The sequence below is a fragment of the Engystomops pustulosus genome, chromosome 8 (assembly GCF_040894005.1).
Source record: "Engystomops pustulosus chromosome 8, aEngPut4.maternal, whole genome shotgun sequence".
NCBI lineage: Eukaryota > Metazoa > Chordata > Amphibia > Anura > Leptodactylidae > Engystomops > Engystomops pustulosus.
The window spans coordinates 114977310-114994588 of NC_092418.1; the positions used below are offsets into that span (position 1 = coordinate 114977310).

Below are 17279 nucleotides of genomic sequence, written 5' to 3' on the forward strand. Positions count from 1 at the left end.
TCTCATGATAGATCCTGCAGGGGTGGACCAGGGTCTCATGATAGATCCTGCAGGGGTGGACCAGGGTCTCATGATAGATCCTGCAGGGGTGGACCAGGGTCTCATGATAGATCCTGCAGGGGTGGACTAGGGTCTCATGATAGATCCTGCAGGGGTGGACCAGGGTCTCATGATAGATCCTGCAGGGGTGGACCAGGGTCTCATGATAGATCCTGCAGGGGTGGACCAGGGTCTCATGATTCATCCTGCAGGGGTGGACCAGGGTCTCATGATACATCCTGCAGGGGTGGACCAGGGTCTCATGATAGATCCTGCAGGGGTGGACCAGGGTCTCATGATAGATCCTGCAGGAGTGGACCAGGGTCTCATGATAGATCCTGCAGGGGTGGACCAAGGTTTCATGATAGATCCTGCAGGGGTGGACCCACCAGAAGGTCATAATAGATCCTGCAGGGGTGGATCAGGTTCTCATGATAGATCCTGCAGGGGTGGACCAAGGTTTCATGATAAATCCTGCAGGGGTGGATCAGGGTCTCATGATAGATCCTGCAGGGGTTGGACCTGGGGGTGATAATAGATCCTGCAGGGGTGGACCAGGGTCTCATGATAGATCCTGCAGGGGTGGACCAGGGTCTCATGATAGATCCTGCAGGGGTGGACCAGGGTCTCATGATAGATCCTGCAGGGGTGGACCAGGGTCTCATGATAGATCCTGCAGGGGTGGACCAGGGTCTCATGATACATCCTGCAGGGGTGGACCAGGGTCTCATGATAGATCCTGCAGGGGTGGACCAGGGTCTCATGATAGATCCTGCAGGGGTGGACCAAGGTTTCATGATACATCCTGCAGGAGTGGACCAGGGTCTCATGATAGATCCTGCAGGGGTGGACCAGGGTCTCATGATAGATCCTGCAGGGGTGGACCAGGGTCTCATGATAGATCCTGCAGGGGTGGACCAGGGTCTCATGATAGATCCTGCAGGGGTGGACTAGGGTCTCATGATAGATCCTGCAGGGGTGGACCAGGGTCTCATGATAGATCCTGCAGGGGTGGACCAGGGTCTCATGATAGATCCTGCAGGGGTGGACCAGGGTCTCATGATTCATCCTGCAGGGGTGGACCAGGGTCTCATGATACATCCTGCAGGGGTGGACCAGGGTCTCATGATAGATCCTGCAGGGGTGGACCAGGGTCTCATGATAGATCCTGCAGGAGTGGACCAGGGTCTCATGATAGATCCTGCAGGGGTGGACCAAGGTTTCATGATAGATCCTGCAGGGGTGGACCCACCAGAAGGTCATAATAGATCCTGCAGGGGTGGATCAGGTTCTCATGATAGATCCTGCAGGGGTGGACCAAGGTTTCATGATAAATCCTGCAGGGGTGGATCAGGGTCTCATGATAGATCCTGCAGGGGTTGGACCTGGGGGTGATAATAGATCCTGCAGGGGTGGACCAGGGTCTCATGATAGATCCTACAGTGGTGGACCAGGGGGCCATGATAGATCCTGCAGGGGTTGGACCTGGGGGTGATGATAGATCCTGCAGGGGTTGGACCTGGGGGTGATGATAGATCCTGCAGGGGTGGACCAGGGTCTCATGATAGATCCTGCAGGGGTGGACCAGGGTCTCATGATAGATCCTGCAGGGGTGGACCAGGGTCTCATGATAGATCCTGCAGGGGTGGACCAGGGTCTCATGATACATCCTGCAGGGGTTGGACCTGGGGGTGATGATAGATCCTGCAGGGGTGGACCTGGGGGTGATGATAGATCCTGCAGGGGTTGGACCAGGGGGTGATGATAGATCCTGCAGGGGTTAGACCTGGGGGTGATGATAGATCCTGCAGGGGTGGACCAGGGGGTGATGATAGATCCTGCAGTGGTGGACCAGGGGTTCATGATAAATCCTTCAGGTGTGGACCATGGGGTCTATCACTGATTGACTGGTGATTTTCCTTGGGGGATTGTAGAGTTAGTACCAGGTTCTTGAGCCTAAGAGAGTACATAGTGGGGGGGGCTGGGTATAGATTTTGCACTTGGACTCTTGATCTACAAGTGACTTCTCTATGTCCAATATTACAAACCGTGTCCACGCCAGCCTGTAGCATCTCTGGCAGAGCCCCATAGATCCCCTTCATATCCAAATTCCCACTGGTGAGCAGATGCGTGAGATAAGCTCCTCCCAGGTCATCGCCGCTCTGGAGACGTTCTTCAATGTCCGCTTTTTTCTTATTAATTAATTTTGTGGCTAGAAATCATGTGACAATACATAAATATTAGCTGAACTAAAGTTTTAAAAAATATTTTATAAATACTTGTATTTATTTTTTTTGATTCAATCTTTTTTTTAATTGTTTAACTTTTTGGAGACATTTATCTTAAACAAACATATATTCCTAATTTATTTTTGAGTATTTAAAAATATAATATTCAAAAAAATAATACAAATAAATTATCAGTAGATTAAAATGGACAAATGTTTGTGGCTGATATTAACTTTTTTTTTTTTTTTAAATATCTTTTTCAATTTTTAAAAATATTTTTTTAATTTTTTAAGAAAAAATATTATTAATTTTAACACCTAAATGCGAATAATGTGAAATAATAAAAAAAAATTTTTAAATTGTAAAAATTCTAAAAAAGATGACGATGAACATGGACAATTGTTGCTATAGTCAATAATGACTTTTTGGAGAACTTTTATGAGACATTTATCTAAAAATTTTCTATAAATTAGCTTTTTATTTTTTTTTAGATTTTTTTTATATTAAAAACTCCTGTATATTAATGTATAAACATAAAAATTAAATATAAATTAAAAGGTCTAAAAATATTTACAAAATAAAAAATTTTAGGAATGAATTACAATTTAATTCCTAAAAATTCTTGTTTACACTTATCTTAAAATATTCTATAAATCAGTGTCTTCTGTAATTTTTTTTTTAATATTATAAAAATATTTAATAAATAAATGGAAACCGATAGATTTAAAATTAAAAAAAAAAATATTAAAACATTTTACAAATGAGGATGAATGAAAAAGATTCATTTATTCTATTCTTTTCCACTCCTTGGGTCACATGACTCATTGTCACTCACCATAATTAAATATAATGTCCCAGGATTCCAGGAATCGCCCCCAGTACGGCAGCCACCCCCAGGCCCATCTCGGCAGCCGCTCCAGCACACTCTGACTTTCTAGCATTATGGTGATGGAGTTGATGAATTTCTGGTTTTCCTCAGGTATATCTTTACTTAAACATCCGAGGCGAGTCTCAAATATCACAGTACTTATACCTGGACACACAAATGACCAAGATGAAGATTCATTGTATCAACTCTCCCTCTTTGTGCTATTTAATGATGTCGCCCTCTAATCCTACTGCATTTGTGATTTCCGCACCATCCCCTGTGTCCTATGCAATCAGTGCTGATAGTTTTGCTAATGCCAACTAGGCTCTCTACTGACAGGTGGGCGGTGCCAGACTGTCTCCTCCCACCTGACAGTTGAGAACCAGGAGATGAAATACAGTATATCCATCATCCAGGCTTGAAATACTTAAAGAGGACCTGTCACCCATAATTTCGGCAATAGGAGATATTACCAAAGTAAGCAGCTGCTAGTGCCTGAACAAACGCAGCAGTGTTAGAGTGATAGCGATACCGGAAACCTCCCATAACGCTGGCCAACACTGCGGCGGGGTACAATGTAATGCCTCTTCCCCGGACTGCCCCGCTCGCTCCATAGGCCGGCGGTGACTGCTGCGCGTGATGCGGCAGTCACCGCCCCTAACCACGCCCCAACTCCGCCCCCTCATGAATACGTCGGACAGCTTTGCAAGCGGTCCGACGATTACATTGTACCCCGCTGCAGTGTTGGATAGCGTTACCGGAGGTTTCCGGTAACACTATCCTTCTAACACAGCGGCGTTTGTTCAAGCACTAGCAGCTGCTTACTTTAGTAATATCTCCTATTGCCGAAATTATGGGTGCCGACCAACTAAAAAAAAACATCGTAGCATGGGTTAAAAGCAAAAAAACCTTTTCCTTTTTGACAGTAAAGTACCCAAAAAACTAAAACTAAAGTAGTGATTCATTGAGAACGGTGAAGGATAGAGAAAAAACTTCTAATTGCACCAGAATTCAGGCCCCTTTAGTTATTTGGAATCACAACGGGGGCGTAACCTGTGGATAAGCCATAAAGGTCTAAGATAGGAATATCCCTTTAAGAGATGCTGAATTTCGGCACTTACTTTCGAAGGCAAATTTATACATCAGGCCGGCAATGTTTTCCACCATGTGCCCCGATGGACTCTGTGCTCTGACCTCTTCGATCTTGTTGAACAGATCAGGGATGATCTCGTTCAGGGAGTCGGCGTAGTGCGCGGCATCGGTGGGTTTCAGCATCTTCTGGTTGAGGGCTGAACGCTGGGTCTGCCACTGGTGCCCCTCTCTATAGTCAGCAGCAAGCACAGGGTTAATCTCTTCCCACCACAAGCACCATTCTCCATTCTCTGCTGCAATCCCATAATGCCTCAGCACAGCACAATATGGTCAGGTAGAAAGTACTGATACCCAGTAGATAGTCTTGTCTTATAAGGAGGACAGGGTCATTTTCTCTATATTTTCCTTAATGATCTTAAAGGAAACCTATCATTTGTTTTATGCTATATCTTGTTTGATCCCTGATCCAAGTAGTTTTGCTCAAAAAACAATTATAAAATTCAGGACCTTGGAAAAGCTGGGTGCAGACATAAACACATTACACGGAGCTTCCTGAACTGTCTAGACATGACTAATCAACCTGAGCTGGATGACTCATACACAGCAGCTGGGGGATGGTGCAGCAATTGATTACTTCTACCTGCCAGGGATAACACAATGGGGCTTATTTACTAAAGGTCGTGGATCGCACTTTCGTCGGTTGGTTTGCTGGTTTCGGGATTTGCGCAGCTTTGACAGGTATTTAATAGGGGTTTGTGCTGGGATTGTGTTACACGCGATCAGATTGTGGCGCAGCTATGCTGCTTTCTTGCAACAGAGGTCGGAAGGTGGGCCGTCTGACGATCCGACTGATTTGGACTGAGAGCAGGATTTAGGTTTCAAATTGTGTCGCAAGACAATGCACTTACATGCACCAGGAAGAAGATGGTGAACTCCGGGGACCTGAGCGGGGAAGCACACACATGCAGGATATCGGGTGGACGATCTTAGTGACTCCCCGCACAGCGCATTATACACGGACAATGCACTTACATGCACCAGGAAGAAGAAGGTGAACTCCGGGGACCTGAGCGGGGAAGCACACACATACAGGATATCGGGAGCACGATCTTAGTGACTCCCCGCACAGCGCATTATACACGGACAATGCACTTACATGCACCAGGAAGAAGAAGGTGAACTCCGGGGACCTGAGCGGGGAAGCGACACATGCAGGATATCGGACGCATGATCTTAGTGACTCCCCGCACAGCGCATTATACACGGACAATGCACTTACATGCACCAGGAAGAAGAAGGTGAACTCCGGGGACCTGAGCGGGGAAGCGACACATGCAGGATATCGGGCGCATGATCTTAGTGACTCCTCGCACAACCCATTATACACGGACAGTGCACTTACATGCACCAGGAAGAAGATGGTGAACTCCGGGGACCTGAGCGGGGAAGCACACACATACAGGATATCGGGAGCACGATCTTAGTGACTCCCCGCACAGCGCATTATACACGGACAATGCACTTACATGCACCAGGAAGAAGAAGGTGAACTCCGGGGACCTGAGCGGGGAAGCGACACATGCAGGATATCGGGGGCTCGATCTCAGTGACTCCCCCGCACAGCGCATTATACACGGACAATGCACTTACATGCACCAGGAAGAAGAAGGTGAACTCCGGAGACCAGAGCGGGGAAGAGACACATGCAGGATATCGGCGCACGATCTTAGTGACTCCCCGCACAGCGCATTATACACGGACAATGCACTTACATGCACCAGGAAAAAGAAGGTGAACTCCGGGGACCTGAGCGGGGAAGCGACACATGCAGGATATCTGGCGCAGGATCTTAGTGACTCCCCGCACAGCGCATTATACACGGACAATGCACTTACATGCACCAGGAAGAAGAAGGTGAACTCCGGGGACCTGAGCGGGGAAGTGACACATGCAGGATATCGGGCGCAGGATCTTAGTGACTCCCCGCACAGCGCATTATACACGGACAATGCACTTACATGCACCAGGAAGAAGAAGGTGAACTCCGGGGACCTGAGCGGGGAAGCGACACATGCAGGATATTGGACACAGGATCTTAGTGACTCGCCGCACAGCATATTATACACCAATAATGCACTTACATGCACCAGGAAGAAGAAGGTGAACTCCGGGGACCTGAGCGGGGAAGCGACACATGCAGGATATCGGGCGCAGGATCTTAATGACTCCCCGCACAGCGCATTATACACGGACAATGCACTTACATGCACCAGGAAGAAGAAGGTGAACTCCGGGGACCTGAGCGGGGAAGTGACACATGCAGGATATCGGGTGCAGGATCTTAGTGACTCCCCGCACAGCGCATTATACACGGACAATGCACTTACATGCACCAGGAAGAAGAAGGTGAACTCCGGGGACCTGAGCGGGGAAGCGACAAATGCAGGATATCTGGCGCAGGATCTTAGTGACTCCCCGCACAGTGCATTATACACGGACAATGCACTTACATGCACCAGGAAGAAGAAGGTGAACTCCGGGGACCTGAGCGGGGAAGCGACACATGCAGGATATCGGTCGCAGGATCTTATTGACTCCCCGCACAGCGCATTATACACGGACAATGCACTTACATGCACCAGGAAGAAGAAGGTGAACTCCGGGGACCTGAGCGGGGAAGTGACACATGCAGGATATCTGGCGCAGGATCTTAGTGACTCCCCGCACAGCGCATTATACACGGACAATGCACTTACATGCACCAGGAAGAAGAAGGTGAACTCCGGAAACCTGAGCGGGGAAGAGACACATGCAGGATATCAGGCGCAAGATCTTAGTGACTCCCCGCACAGCGCATTATACACGGACAATGCACTTACATGCACCAGGAAGAAGGAGGTGAACTCCGGGGACCTGAGCGGGGAAGCGACACATGCAGGATATTGGACACAGGATCTTAGTGACTCGCCGCACAGCATATTATACACCAATAATGCACTTACATGCACCAGGAAGAAGAAGGTGAACTCCGGGGACCTGAGCGGGGAAGCGACACATGGAGGATATCTGGCGCAGGATCTTAGTGACTCCCCGCACAGCGCATTATACACGGACAATGCACTTACATGCACCAGGAAGAAGAAGGTGAACTCCGGGGACCTGAGCGGGGAAGCAACACATGCAGGATATTGGGCGCACGATCTTAGTAACTCCCCGTACAGCGCATTATACACGGACAATGCACTTACATGCACCAGGAAGAAGAAGGTGAACTCCGGGGACCTGAGCGGGGAAGCAACACATGCAGGATATTGGACGCAGGATCTTAGTGACTCTCCGCACAGCGCATTATACACGGACAATGCACTTACATGCACCAGGAAGAAGAAGGTGAACTCCGGGGACCTGAGCGGGGAAGCAACACATGCAGGATATTGGACGCAGGATCTTAGTGACTCCCCGCACAGCACATTATACACGGCCAATGCACTTACATGCACCAGGAAGAAGAAGGTGAACTCCGGGGACCTGAGCGGGGAAGCGACACATGCAGGATATCGAGCGCACGATCTTAGTAACTCCCCGTACAGCGCATTATACACGGACAATGCACTTACATGCACCAGGAAGAAGAAGGTGAACTCCGGGGACCAGAGCGGGGAAGAGACACATGCAGGATATTGGACGCAGGATCTTAGTGACTCTCCGCACAGCGCATTATACACGGACAATGCACTTACATGCACCAGGAAGAAGAAGGTGAACTCCGGGGACCTGAGCGGGGAAGCAACACATGCAGGATATTGGACGCAGGATCTTAGTGACTCTCCGCACAGCGCATTATACACGGACAATGCACTTACATGCACCAGGAAGAAGAAGGTGAACTCCGGGGACCTGAGTGGGGAAGCGACACATGCAGGATATCGGGTGCGCGATCTTAGTGACTCCCCGCACAGCGTATTATACACGGACAATGCACTTACATGCACCAGGAAGAAGAAGGTGAACTCCGGGGACCTGAGCGGGGAAGCGACACATGCAGGATATCGGACGCAGGATCTTAGTGACTCCCCGCACAGCGCATTATACACAGACAATGCACTTACATGCACCAGGAAGAAGAAGGTGAACTCCGGGGACCTGAGTGGAGAAGAGACACATGCAGGATAACAGGCGCAGGATCTTAGTGACAATGCACTTTCTGTGAACTCTTCGGACTCGGTAAGTAAATGTGCCCCATTGACGTATTCTCGGCTTATGCTGGGCAGGACAATGCTGGAGCAGTACATAATTGGGGTGGTAGGAGAAGCGCTGGAGCAGCCACAGGATCAACAGAGCCTCTTTATCATAATTTGATAATTGTTTTTTGAGCAAAACCGTTCGGATCCGGGATTAAACAAGATATGTTTCTGCATCATTGTAGTTCCAACAAAGTCATCTACCTTGTAATATATAATGTTATGAGTGGAAGCAGTCTTATCAGCAGGTAAGTCCTAGCAGCTATAAGTTGGATCATACGATTCAACTGGAGAGAGAATCCCATGAGCTTATATAATGTCACATCACAGAATTATCCTTCCAAGTAACATTTCATTAACTATATCTCAAGTGTAAAGCTGTAGGGGGAGGCCCACGTTACCTATAGGGAGTTGTATAATCCCCATGGGATGGTCCATATATACAACACCCCAAGCAGCATTGGGGACATTGACCCTCCGATCCCTCATACTCACTCGGTCAATGGTCCGTAGGGATACCCCCTAAGGTCCCGGTGCTCCTTCCACAGATTGATGTCTGCCCTCATTGGATACTTTCCTTCTTGCTTTAATAAAGCCTCCAGGAGTTGAGGACTGGCTATACTGACCAGGCGATGGTCTCCTATGTTCCACACCCACATGGGTCCATACTTCTTTTTCAGTTTTACCTTAAAAAACAATAAATAAAAAATCCTCGAAAGTAAAATATTAGAAACATCAAAAAAAACAAATATTTGTCTTTGACCTCGGCTTGTTATCTGACTCTTCTCCTGACTTATCCCCTGTTCTCCCAGATTGTGGTAACTCTGTAGCTACTCCGGCTATATGATAGCACTGTACTACAAGTATTGGAATATACAAGGTAAGTGACATCACCATTACTGAGAGAGGTCATCCCAGGGTAGGAGGGATCACAGTCTTGTCCTGGGATGACCTCTGCACATAGACCTGCTGGCTGCCCGCCATGTAGTGCTGATATGTATCACATTGGATGGGAAGCAATAAAATACATGGATTTTGCTCCTATTCAGAATGAGAAGACCTGACCCGGGTGATGGGGGGAGCTGTGACCTGGGATGATATTTTGCATGTGGTGCCCTTTGTCCCCTCTATGATTTGGCTGCAGTCTGTACGAGCCTGGTATTGATCTTGTGCTTGGCTGTGCCTACCTGTTAGGTTAGTGAATAGAAAAATAATGATTTGTATAAAGGCAGATAGTCTGGGAGAGAGAAGAATATAGCGATGGCCGCACAGGTGCAGCACCGCCCCATTCATACAGGGAAGACCTATGGGTCCCAATCTGTACATTGCCCCAGCCTGAGCCCTTGTGCCTCCCGCAATGATAAGGCAATGATTGACATGGTCAGCAAAGATCTCTTTGGAACCTTTTATCCAGTTCTAGGACTCCATTACATTTACTGGGGGAGAAAGAGGGAAGGTAAATCATATATTAAAATTATTATAATGGGCCAAAACGGAGGATTCATTCCCAAAGGGACGTTGTCTAGCTCTGCCCCATTAGTACAGGGCTATAATCTGTGGCCTCAGCTTAGCTGCGTCGTCTAATCTACCGTCCTGTCTCATTTTAAGGCTGCTGCAACATCCATCATATTTTACACTGCAGCTCAACTTCAGCTGCTATGCACACTCACAGCACGGAGAGACAGACAAGGTTATAGCAAAGACTGAGATTAAGAGGGCATCACTAAGACGAGGGGAGGACCTTAGGTATTGTCCCTGGAGAGATGTGTAATCAGACCTTTGTGTATGGTGTAGGGCAGCGATGGCAAACCTTTTAGAGACCGAGTGCCCAAACTACAACCAAGACCCGCTTATTTATCGCATAGTGCCAACACAGAAATTTAATTCATGATTTATACTCCCTTCTCTGTCACAGCTTTCATTGATACCAGCCCCTGAGGACACCGATAAAGCAGAAAATAGAAGACATTTGGATGATCATTGTAGTTTCCCTCCAGGGTCCCATAAACAAGAAGAATTGTCAGGGCCGGAGCAGGAGCTACAATAATCCAGATCTGTCCGCACCTTCCCATTCCTCCAGTAGTCCCAGGTAGCACTGTCACTTTAAAATAGCAAGTCCTGGGCTGTCTGGGACTGCAGGAAGATACCTGGAGTCCTCTCTGGTGATGGCCTGAGTGCCCACAGAGAGGGCTCCGAGTGCCACCTCTGACACCAGTGCCATAGGTTAGCCATCACTGGTGTAGGGTATCCTAAACACTGCCTGGAAGTATTGTCCTTGAATATTGTAGCAGCAGGACTGTGAAATATGCATGTATATAGAGGATGAGTTGCGGATGAGTTGTGATTGGGGATCAATGTTTCAGGAAATAGAAAGTGAAATCACTTATCCAGGAGAAAGACAAAGACCTCCTCCAGATGTGGCATTTGTGTATCCAAATCTTACTTCAATAAGTGATCGCAGGAGAAGTTTGTGTGTTGGGTTTGGAAATGCAATGCGGTGTCCCAGCGCTTGGACTGTGTAACTTGCGCCAATGTTGTGTCATTCTGCACATTACAGTTTCGCTGTCGTCTGCAGTGTGTGTGATACAGAGTTGTGTCATTTGTGGTTTATTGTACATTTACTCTTCGTTCTTCTAACAGTTTCTTATCTTTTCAACCTCTTTGCACCATTATCCCAACCAAGCCTGGTATATACCCAGGGGCGTAACTAGGAAAGACGGGGCCCATAGCAGACTTCTCCCCCTCCCCACTTTAAAATATGCATATTACACTCACATATATATATATATATATATATATACACACACATTTATACACATAAACATCCAGTTCTGCACTCATACACACACATTTATACACTTTCACACACAACATATAGTGCCACTTTCACACACATCACATATACACCCACATATAGTGCCATATACAGACGTACAGCATATATACATCAGATAGATGTTATATACATATTATGTACATATAATGGTGCACATCCTTCATTCTTTAGTTTTAGCTTGGATGACGGGGCCCCCTGACACTGTGGGCCCCATAGCGACTGTTATGGCTGCTACCACTGTAGTTACGCCCTTGTATATACCGTATACCCGCTACTATCACAAAGGATTCTTTATACCAGATTGTATCCGTATCTGTATCGCACTGGATTTCTGTTTCTTCCTGCTGGAATTCCTTGCTCTTGGCTGAACCCTATTTACTCACCTTACGATAATAAGTGTTTTATCATTATCTCTTGTGGACGTGGGCTGAGTTTAGGCAGGGATTACCCGAGGCAACCTCTGGCAGAAGAGGAGAACCTTCCAGCGCACCTACAGAGCTCCGAGTAAGATTTGTGTGGAAACCCTGCGTCATATTGATTGTAAAGTTACTATACGTCTCCCTGCACAGCTTGGCCTGAAGGTATGTTACATATCATTACATAGCTCTCTGGGGACTATATGTAATATTGGCTGCAGAGAGCGCAGCAGTGTGACCCCAGGGCCCATAGAGCAGCTACAATCCTGGAATATATAGTGCTGTGGTCACTCCTATAACTATATGGACTAGAACTGTTACCTTATAGGGTTAATCAGTATTTCAGCTGTATGGTTATATGGGCTGTCCCCGGGTTACATACAAGATAGGGGCCGTAGGTTTATTCTTAAGTTGAATGTGTATGCAAGTCGAAACTGTATATTTTATAATTGTAGATCCAGAAAAAAATTTTTTTTGTCGCAGTGACAATTGGAGTTTCAACATTTTTTGCTGTAATTGGACCAAGGATGATCAATAAAGCTTCATTACAGACTCCTTACAGCTGATTATTGCAGCCTGGGACTATAGTAACATCCAGAGAGGTCACCAGAGGTCACAGAGAGGGGGCAGAGGGGTCCGTCTGTAACTAGGGGTCGTCTGTAAGTCGGGTGTCCTTAAGTAGGGGACCTCCTGTAATTGATTTGGTATATAAAAGAAATATTATATGTTGGACTTTGCAGGATTTGCACCACTAACTCTGTCTCTTTAATGGATGTTTTAAGTCCTAGTGGCCATGTAATGTATCAAATAAATGTATATTTTGGATTAAATTTTAATTTATTTCATTTTTTCGGAGACATTCACTGCATAGTCTATCTCTAGGTGCGTATTGATTATATTTGTGATCTGGTCTGTAGGTATTTATAATACGTATTATTGGCTGCAGAGAGCACAGAGCGCAGCAATGTGACCCCCAGGGCCCTTAGAGAAGCTACAATCCAGTATAATTCACAGTCCTGCTGCTACACAAAGGTACGATTACACATCTCACGAGGGACAATACCTAACACAGGCTGCAGAGAGCACAGAGCACAGCAGTGGGAGGACACAGCCTGCAGTGCACTTGAAGAGGCTACAATCCTGGAATATAAATCCATAATTAACAGTCCTGCTGTTACTCACAGCATACACAAAGTTATGATTACACATTTCATTACGGCCAATACCTAACATTCACTGCAGAGAGCACAGAGCACAGCAGTGTGAGGGCATGTCCCTAAATGATTTGTAGAAGCTACAACCCTTGATTTATAAATCCATAAATCACAGTCCTGCTGCTACTTACAACATACACAAAGGTCTGATCACACATCTTTCCATGGACATTATCTCACACTGACTGCAGTCTGAATGGTCACTTTAACTCCTAAAATATTAAACAATTTTAATATTTTATGTTGAATCAATTTTATTGCAAATTACAAAACACAATGTAACAATTGTGCATAACATACAGAATACAATGTAAGATGTACACAGGGTCTGGGTCATTTGCTCACAATCAGAAGGGTCCGAGATAAGTGCCAAAAAACGAACCTCTTAAAATTTTATTATTTTAGTGGGTGAAACATTTTACATTATATGTACATGACATACAGTGAAAAATGTATCACCCACATATATAACAAAAGTATACAAACTTAGATCCTGAGTTATACACTCAGCTACGTGGGATTTACTGTCATGTCAGCTGTCCATTGTCCCTTCCCTTCCCCTGTCCCACGCTGTGTACATTAATAACTTTGCGGATCCGCCTGATTAATAACTTTGCGGATCCCCCTGATTAATAACTTTGCGGATCCCCCCGATTAATAACTTTGCGGATCCCCCTGATTAATAACTTTGCTGATCTCCCTGATTTATAAATTTGCTGATCCCTCTGATTAATAACTTCACTGATCCCCCTGGTTAATAACTTCGCTGATCCCCCTGATTAATAACTTTGCGGATCTCCCTGTTCAATAACTTTGCGGATCCCCCTGATTAATAACTTTGCGGATCCCCCTGATTAATAACTTTGCGGATCCCCCTGATTAATAACTTTGCTGTTCTCCCTGATTAATAACTTTGCGGATCCCCCTGATTAATAACTTCGCTGATCCCCCTGGTTAATAACTTCGCTGATCCCCCTGATTAATAACTTTGCGGATCTCCCTGTTCAATAACTTTGCGGATCCCCCTGATTAATAACTTTGCGGATCCCCCTGATTAATAACTTTGCGGATCCCCCTGATTAATAACTTTGCTGATCTCCTTGATTAATAACTTTGCGGATCCCCCTGATTAATAACTTTGCGGATCCCCCTGATTAATAACTTCGCTGATCCCCCTGGTTAATAACTTCGCTGATCCCCCTGATTAATAACTTTGCGGATCTCCCTGTTCAATAACTTTGCGGATCCCCCTGATTAATAACTTTGCTGATCCCCCTGATTAATAACTTTGCGGATCCCCCTGATTAATAACTTTGCTGATTTGCCTGATTAATAAGTTTACGGATGCCCCTGATTAATAACTTCGCTGATCCCCCTGGTTAATAACTTCGCTGATCCCCCTGATTAATAACTTTGCGGATCTCCCTGTTCAATAACTTTGCGGATCCCCCTGATTAATAACTTTGCGGATCCCCCTGATTAATAACTTTGCGGATCCCCCTGATTAATAACTTTGCTGATCTCCCTGATTAATAACTTTGCGGATCCCCCTGATTAATAACTTTGCGGATCCCCCTGATTAATAACTTCGGTGATCCCCCTGGTTAATAACTTCGCTGATCCCCCTGGTTAATAACTTCGCTGATCCCCCTGATTAATAACTTTGCGGATCTCCCTGTTCAATAACTTTGCGGATCCCCCTGATTAATAACTTTGCGGATCCCCCTGATTAATAACTTTGCGGATCCCCCTGATTAATAACTTTGCTGATCTCCCTGATTAATAACTTTGCGGATCCCCCTGATTAATAACTTTGCGGATCCCCCTGATTAATAACTTCGCTGATCCCCCTGGTTAATAACTTTGCTGATCCCCCTGATTAATAACTTTGCTGATCCCCCTGATTAATAACTTTGCTGACCCCCTGATTAATAACTTTGCTGATCCCCCTGATTAATAACTTCACTGATACCCATGATTAATAACTTTGCAGATCCCCCTGATTTCCCCATAGTTGTCATTGCTTCTCCTGTGACTTACCTCCAGCTCATGCATATAGAAGATGTAGCCCCTCAGCAATATCCAGTACAGTGACTCCAGCTGGCTGGGACCAGGTAAGTCATCAATAGTCTTTAGTCTTCCCCCATGATCCACCCGCACAGGTGAGACCCCCAGAGAGGCCTTGTACCTGACTGCAGGGCGCCTGGAGGAGGTTTGGAGCAGGGAGCGGGCGCCTCTGCCGAGCCTGACTGCCATCATCTTGTAGAACTGAATGTTTCCTCTGAACTGGCGATAACAAACACGGATCCTGCCCAGAACCAACCCCGGGATAAAGGGAGTGTTGTGTAATCCTACAATCACATGGAACCCTATATGTGCCCAGGACACGGGTGCTGTAATCGCCTCCATCTGTTTCGTAGGAATTCTGGGTGGGAAGTAACAGAATTGCCATTACATCAGTTGTTGTTCTGAGAATCAGAATTCTGAGGAGCAATTTTACTTGTTGTAATATTTTATTATAGAACGGAGGGAGATGGATTCCTGATTCCGCTTTTGTTTCTGGAATTATTTTCTTATGAAACGTGCAGGAAAGGAGGAGAGAAGAAGGAGGAGAGAAGGAGGAGAGGGAGGGAGCCAAGCTAGAAGGAAAGATTGGGAAAGAAGAGGCAGAGAGGGGAAGAGATTAGAGGAGGAGAGGAGACTATATATGGGAAAAGAGCATAATAGAGAGGCGTGGAGAGATAAGGGAGTGAGAGGAGAGGTGAGTACATGAAGGTAAGAGGAGCTCCAGAGCTGCACTCACTATTCTGCTGCTGGTGCAGTCACTGTGTACATACATGACATTACTTATCCTGTACTGATCCTGAGTTACATCCTGTATTATACCCCAGAGCTGCACTCACTATTCTGCTGCTGGTGCAGTCACTGTGTACATACATGACATTACTTATCCTGTACTGATCCTGAGTTACATCCTGTATTATACCCCAGAGCTGCACTCACTATTCTGCTGCTGGTGCAGTCACTGTGTATATACATGACATTACTTATCCTGTACTGATCCTGAGTTACATCCTGTATTATACTCCAGAGCTGCACTCACTATTCTGCTGCTGGTGCAGTCACTGTGTACATACATGACATTACTTATCCTGTAATGATCCTGAGATACATCCTGTATTATACCCCAGAGCTGCACTCACTATTCTGCTGCTGGTGCAGTCACTGTGTACATACATGACATTACTTATCCTGTACTGATCCTGAGTTACATCCTGTATTATACCCCAGAGCTGCACTCACTATTCTGCTGCTGGTGCAGTCACTGTGTATATACATGACATTACTTATCCTGTACTGATCCTGAGTTACATCCTGTATTATACCCCAGAGCTGCACTCACTATTCTGCTGCTGGTGCAGTCACTGTGTACATACATGACATTACTTATCCTGTACTGATCCTGAGTTACATCCTGTATTATACCCCAGAGCTGCACTCACTATTCTGCTGCTGGTGCAGTCACTGTGTACATACATGACATTACTTATCCTGTACTGATCCTGAGTTACATCCTGTATTATACTCCAGAGCTGCACTCACTATTCTGCTGCTGGTGCAGTCACTGTGTACATACATGACATTACTTATCCTGTAATGATCCTGAGATACATCCTGTATTATACCCCAGAGCTGCACTCACTATTCTGCTGCTGGTGCAGTCACTGTGTACATACATGACATTACTTATCCTGTACTGATCCTGAGTTACATCCTGTATTATACCCCAGAGCTGCACTCACTATTCTGCTGCTGGTGCAGTCACTGTGTATATACATGACATTACTGATCCTGTACTGATCCTGAGTTACATCCTGTATTATACCCCAGAGCTGCACTCACTATTCTGCTGGTGCAGTCACTGTGTACATACATGACATTACTTATCCTGTACTGATCCTGAGTTACATCCTCTATTATACCCCAGAGCTGCACTCACTATTCTGCTGCTGGTGCAGTCACTGTGTATATACATGACATTACTTATCCTGTACTGATCCTGAGTTACATCCTGTATTATACCCCAGAGCTGCACTCACTATTCTGCTGCAGGTGCAGTCACTGTGTACATACATGACATTACTTATCCTGTACTGATCCTGAGTTACATCCTGTATTATACCCCAGAGCTGCACTCACTATTCTGCTGCTGGTGCAGTCACTGTGTACATACATGACATTACTTGTCCTGTACTGATCCTGAGTTACATCCTGTATTATACCCCAAAGCTGCACTCACTATTCTGCTGCTGGTGTAGTCACTGTGTACATACATGACATTACT

The 17279-nt window shown here is 46.0% G+C and overlaps 1 protein-coding gene across 2 annotated transcripts in view; it reads right to left on the minus strand.

Moving 5' to 3' along the window:
* Nucleotides 1–15345, minus strand: part of LOC140075904 (sterol 26-hydroxylase, mitochondrial-like) — a 28334-nt gene extending 12989 nt beyond the window's left edge. For both annotated transcript variants that reach the window (XM_072122315.1, XM_072122314.1), the window contains exons 1-5: nucleotides 14975–15345; nucleotides 8964–9154; nucleotides 4257–4456; nucleotides 3103–3300; nucleotides 2088–2251 (exon numbers count right to left, since the gene is read on the minus strand). In XM_072122315.1, the coding sequence (XP_071978416.1) occupies nucleotides 2088–2251; nucleotides 3103–3300; nucleotides 4257–4456; nucleotides 8964–9154; nucleotides 14975–15343 (1122 nt within the window). In that variant the 5' untranslated portion in view covers nucleotides 15344–15345. The remainder of the gene's footprint in view (nucleotides 1–2087; nucleotides 2252–3102; nucleotides 3301–4256; nucleotides 4457–8963; nucleotides 9155–14974) is intronic.
* Nucleotides 15346–17279: the final 1934 nt, after the last annotated feature.